Source organism: Ranitomeya variabilis, chromosome 1, assembly GCF_051348905.1.
Source record: "Ranitomeya variabilis isolate aRanVar5 chromosome 1, aRanVar5.hap1, whole genome shotgun sequence".
NCBI classification, from domain to species: Eukaryota; Metazoa; Chordata; class Amphibia; order Anura; family Dendrobatidae; genus Ranitomeya; species Ranitomeya variabilis.
In genome coordinates, this window is record NC_135232.1 from 268930400 (window position 1) to 268936653 (window position 6254).

General features: G+C 42.3%; 1 protein-coding gene across 1 annotated transcript; it reads left to right on the plus strand.

Moving 5' to 3' along the window:
- The first annotated feature begins 325 nt into the window (after positions 1-325).
- On the plus strand, positions 326-4109 carry DDT (D-dopachrome tautomerase). The gene is made up of 3 exons (XM_077280858.1): positions 326-503; positions 2111-2286; positions 3888-4109. The coding sequence occupies exons 1-3, from the start codon at positions 396-398 to the stop codon at positions 3958-3960; spliced, it is 357 nt and encodes a 118-aa protein (XP_077136973.1). The 5' UTR covers positions 326-395; the 3' UTR covers positions 3961-4109.
- Positions 4110-6254: the final 2145 nt, after the last annotated feature.

Genomic DNA, 6254 nt, shown 5'->3' on the forward strand with positions numbered 1-6254 from the left:
ATTATTCTTCAATGGAGTATGTAAATGAAGAGATTGGACAAGAAATTACATCACAATTCTTTTTTTTTTTGTTAAATAATAGATCTTTATTTAGCTATCAAAAACACATACAAATCCGGATGAAAAAATGCATAAAAAACGAGCGGATTTTTAGCTGTGTTTTCTGGCAAGAGATGCAGATTCTGTGTGGAAAAATCTGAAGGCAAATCCACAATGTGTGCACCTACCCTTATAGTCTGCTAAGGTTCCCTTAGCCATGTGCCTGTGCCTTTAAGAGGAAGCATGCAGTGACTGAGGGGCGTAGCAGGACTCACCAATCAGATGCTGCCAGTCTGTCCTGTACTGCATGTAAAGGCAGCCACCCTTTCACTGCTGTGTGCAGCCAGAGCCTCATCATGCCTTTCTTGGATTTGGAGACCAATCTTCCCCAGCACAGTATACCTGAGGAGTTCGCCCAGAAGCTTTGTTCTGCTGCTGCTTCAATTCTGGGCAAACCCAAGGAGGTGAGAGCCTGAGCAGTGAGGCCATTGTGGGCTGTTCTTACACAATCTGCACTTGGTCACTGAGCATTTTAGACTTTTGATTGGAAAACAAAGATTTACGTTTTATTTTTTAAGGTATTTTGTGCCCTATAATGTTTTACAGCCCTTGTCACATTGTGATCATGACAGCATTCCTAGTAGTGATCATAGCCTGCGGCGGCCTATGTCTGCAGCAATGTTATACATGGAGTCCGCTCTGCAGACACTGTGGTATGGAGGGGAAGCTGAGCAGATGTGTTGGAAAAGATTCCGGCCATACACATTAGATCTCAGCCACCCCCCCATACACAGCACATATGGCCGAGCTCTCCTGTGTTCTCTATGAGAAAGTCTCCGTCCGATATCTCTGCCAGTGACTTATCTCCGGTAGAACATTACAATAGTCTGAAATCAGACATGACAGATAGACAACTACCCCCGATCAGCTACACATTATACTGTCAGCTGAGCCCATTGATGTCAGCGGGGTCGGCCAACATTAGTCTAATGTGTATGTGAGGCTTTATAAATGGGGCCTTCATTGAAATCCCTGGTGTTTGTAGGCGTAAGAGTCCAGTGGGCGGTGCTACTCAGTGACTGACAGCTAAATCTGCATGCACAGTCATACTGTCAATCACCGATTAGGGCTGCCCACTGGACTCATGCTAACATAGAACATATCAATAAAAAAAAAAAAATACAAGGTTTACTGAGACTTTTCCTATAAAAATGTATATCAGTCTGGACCGCTCCTCCAGCTCTATAACATCCGGCCTGCAGATCAGATACCATATTCAACAAGAGGTTCCCTTTAAGGAACATAACTGAATTGACTCATTCTGTACTTGTAAAGAAAATTGGGCTAGGAGCCTTTTGGTGAGGCATGGACACCATCTTGGTCTGCCTGGTCAGTCCGCAGTAGAAAAAGGTTGAGCAGCCCTTTTTTTTTTTTTTTCAAGAACACTAGGAAAAAAAGGTAAATTTTTATTAATAAAGGTGCACTAGTATACCTCCCTTGTGGAGAGTGTGTCAGATATACATGACTACTTTTGCAACCAGGGGCGAAACTAGAGTAGGTGCAGGGGTTGCAATTGCACCTGGGCTCTGAAGCCTATGGGGGCCCTAAAGGTCTCTTTGGCCCATCTGGAAAGACCTAAAGGGAATCTGTCAGTGGGATCAACCCTCCTATATGGGCATTCATAGGATGCTGAATAACATCACACACACACACCTGCAGATGTGTCAGGTATAATCACACACAGCTCTGCAGTGAGAGCAGAGAGCGGCCATTACACATCACACTGGTAACTCCCCTGTCATTTACAATAAAACCTACAGGAAGGTTCTCAAGAATATCTAGGTCATAGTTCTTATCAGCTCATTCACATGTAAGAAAAATGTGGATTTCTTTGGAATAAGACATCGGATCACAGTTATGAAGGTATAATTTTATTCAGCTTCCTATGACCTACATGGCCTATATAGACGACTTGGAAGGGTTTATCCTACTGACTGATTCCATTTAAAAAAAAGCTATGCTGTAGAAGAGAGTACGTTCTATGACATAACACATTTATTTGTCTCCACAGAGAGTCAATGCAACTGTGAAGAGTGGATTGTCCATGGTGATCGGTGGCTCATCCGCTCCTTGTGCTCATCTGGCAATCTCTTCCATTGGGGTGGTAGGCACTGCCGAGCAGAACAAGGAGCACAGTGCAAAGTTCTTTGAGTTTTTAACAGAAGAACTAAACTTGGAACAAGACAGGTACATCTCATTGCTGGGAAGAATACAGTTTGAAAAAAAATAAATTTTAACCATTTGGCCTCATGTATTCAACTTTATTGTCACTTGTTTATGAGGAGCAGTAATAGGACGGATACAGAAGCGCAGGATCCCTCTATAGTACCTCTGTGTAACTGTAGATTTCTTCTGAAGGTATAGTTTTTATATGAATCTGACAGAAAAAGTGCCATGCCCCATTGGACTTGTATGCAGTCTCGTATGATCCTCTTACAGAAGGACAATGTAGCCTATATGGCGATGTATTCTCCATGGAGTACTCCAGAGTAGGGACTATTAATAGGAGAACACAAGCAGAGGACATGCCATATGACATCCGTAACCTGTACTTAGCATCATATTATATGGACCTTATTCCCCAGGTTGGCACAGAATAGTCTATATATTTGGATCCCCAAATGTTCCTACTTTTAACTCCTATCTTGCATGGTTCTGGTGGGATCTCTGATCATAGACCAGTCATCCTGATCCTACAGTTTACTGACCTATCTATAAAACCCCACTGGAAAATTCACCCTTTTTTACTTAAACTACTGAATGTGAAAGATAAAATTCCCACCCCGATCATCTTCCCTGTTTCCTGGCCGTTAATGGATATGAATTTAATCCCTACTTAAAGGTAACTTGTCACCATATTTTTCCCATATAACCTACCACCACCACCTTTCAGGCCCATGTGGCAGCATTCTGGAATGTTGTATATAAGTCTCCAAACTGCCCCGCAAAACTGAAGAACTTTTATTATACACACCTACGGGGCGGTTTGGTCCAATGGGCGTTGCTGGTTTTGGTCCGGGGCCTCCTCTCTTCTTGCTATCGCCATCCTTCTTCTGGTTTTGTGTAGATTATGCATCTGACACCATCCACACAGTGTTCCCCCATCGCACTACTGCGGAGGCAAACTCCTCTCTACACTACTCAGGGCAGAACAAAGCACTGTTCTGTGCATGCATCGGGAAAGGTTAAAGAGCGCCTGCGGCCATTACGTCCAGTTACTTCTAGGTTAAGAGACTATTATTCTGCCCTATATAGGTCTACTACCAGTAATTCTGTAGATGGGGTACTCGAATTCCAGTCAGATATTTCATTCCCTACACAGTCCCATGAGGGTTTGGACATGTTAGACGCTGCCTTTACCATTGACTAATTACAATTAGCTGTCTCTGATATGGCGCTGAATAATGCGCCTGGACACGATGGCCTCCCTGATTTTGCTTACCACTCTGGACTCTGCCTTTCAGCCTAATCACCATAAAACTGGCTCAGTTAATATATGAATGAACTCTGATCATACCCCCGTCAGGGCTAATCCATGATAGGCAGCAGCTAAACTGACCACCGCATACATCGTGCCTGACTGATGTGATTTCTTGTGTGAGAATAATGTATGACCAGCAACCTGGCTGCGTGAATCATGGGTGACAGTCATTGATTTATGGAAGTGTTTGGTACTTGAGTAATTGAGCAGTGAACATCTAAGAAAACAATAAGTGTCATTCTGGCAATTGTTAAGATAATGGTTAGATAAAATGCTTGATTAAATTCTTAATTATCTTGTTCTCTAGGGTTTTACTACGCTTTTACCCTCTGGAGCCTTGGCAGATCGGAAAAAAGGGAACAGTTATGACCTTTTTGTGATGCCATCCGTATACCACAGTGGGATCATCTCGTTGACACATTCCTGCCTTCTCTTATCAGTCCAACAAGATATCAATAATAGTCAAGTCATATAAGAAAATGTTTTACCATAGAATATTTCAAAACAAATAAAATTTTAACCATTTGGCCTCATGTATTCAACTTTATTGTCACTTGTTTACAAGGAGCAGTAAATAGGACGGATATAGAAGCGCAGGATCCCTCTATAGTACCTCTGTGTAACTGTAGATTTCTTCTGAAGGTATAGTTTTTATATGAATCTGACAGAAAAAGTAAGGAAATGTGCGATACATGAAATGTGAGTAGCATAATGGCTTGTGAAATTTATGAAAAAACACGAGATGCTTAGCACAAGATTTGGCCAAAAATTGTGAGCCCATCCACCAAACGCCAAGGTAATCTCAGATCGGATGCTATTCACATTTCATGTATCGCACATTTCCTTGCTTTAGTACAGTAAAATTGAGTGCAGCCATTGATCTATTTGCTATGTAAGTCTTTTTTGGCTATGCACCAGTTCAGACTAGATTGCTGTTCAGTCAGTTTTCCTATATTTACTATGTACTATTTTTTTCTGACTTGAACGCCCCGCCCTTCACCATGCTGTGATTTGAATTACATCCAAACACAGTTGGTTCCGACCTTCCTATAAATGCGGGCTTTACCATGTTATTAGCCATAGGTAAGTGTTCACACTAGGCAGACAGGTCAGGTACCCATCCGATCTGTGATTACCTTGACATTTGGTGAATGGGCTCACAATTTTTGGCCAAATCTTGTGCTAAGCATCTCGTGTTTTTTCATAAATTTCACAAGCCATTATGCTATTCACATTTCATGTATCACACATTTCCTTGCTTTAGTACAGTAAAATTGAGTGCAGCCATTGATCTATTTGCTGTGTAAGTCTTTTTTTGGTTATGCACCAGTTCAGACTAGATTGCTGTTCAGTCAGTTTTCCTATATTGACAGAAAAAGTGCCATGCCCCATTGGACTTTTATGCAGTCTCGTATGATCCTCTTACAGAAGGACAATGTAGCCTATTTGGCGATGCATGCTCCATGGAGTATTCCAGAGTAGGGACTATTGATAGGAGAACACAAGCAGAGGACATGCCATATGACATCCGTAACCTGTACTTAGCATCATATTATATGGACCTTATTCCCCAGGTTGGCACAGAATAGTCTATATATTTGGATCCCCAAATGTTCCTACTTTTAACTCCTATCTTGCATGGTTCTGGTGGGATCTCTGATCATAGACCAGTCATACTGATCTTACAGTTTACTGACCTATCTATAAAACCCCACTGGAAAATTCACCCTTTTTTACTTAAACTGCTGAATATGAAAGATAAAATTCCCACCCCGATCATCTTCCCTGTTTCCTGGCCGTTAATGGATATGAATTTAATCTCTACTTAAAGGTAACCATATTTTTCCCATATAACCTTCCGCCACCACCTTTCAGGCCCATGTGGCAGCATTCTAGAATCCTGTATATAAGTCTCCAATCTGCCCTGCAAAACAGAAAAACTTTTATTATACACACCTACGGGGCGGTTTGGTCCAATGGGCGTCACTGGTTTTGGTCCGGGGCCTCCTCTCTTCTTGCTATCGCCATCCTTCTTCTGGTTTTGTGTGGATTATGCATCTGACACCATCCACCCAGTGTTCCATCGCACTACTGCGCAGGCAAACTCCTCTCTACACTATTCAGGGCAGAACAAAGCACTGTTCTGCGCATGCATCGGGAAAGGTTAAAGAGCGCCTGCGGCCATTACGTCCAGTTACTTCTAGGTTAAGAGACTATTATTCTGCCCTAAATAGGTCTACTCCCAGTAATTCTGTAGATGAGGTACTCGAATTCCAGTCAGATATTTCATTCCCTACACAGTCCCATGAGGGTTTGCACATGTTAGACGCTGCCTTTACCATTGACTAATTACAATTAGCTGTCTCTGATATGGCGCTGAATAATGTGCCTGGACACGATGGCCTCCCTGATTTTGCTTACCACTCTGGACTCTGCCTTTCAGGCTAATCACCATAAAACTGGCTCAGTTAATATATTAATGAAATATATTAATGAACTTTGATCATACCCCCGTCAGGGCTAATCCATGATAGGCAGCAGCTAACCTGACCACCGCATACATCGTGCCTGACTGATGTGATTTCTTGTGTGAGAATAATGTATGGCCAGCAACCTGGCTGCGTGAATCATGGGTGACCGTCATTGATTTATGGAAGTATTTGGTACTTGAGTA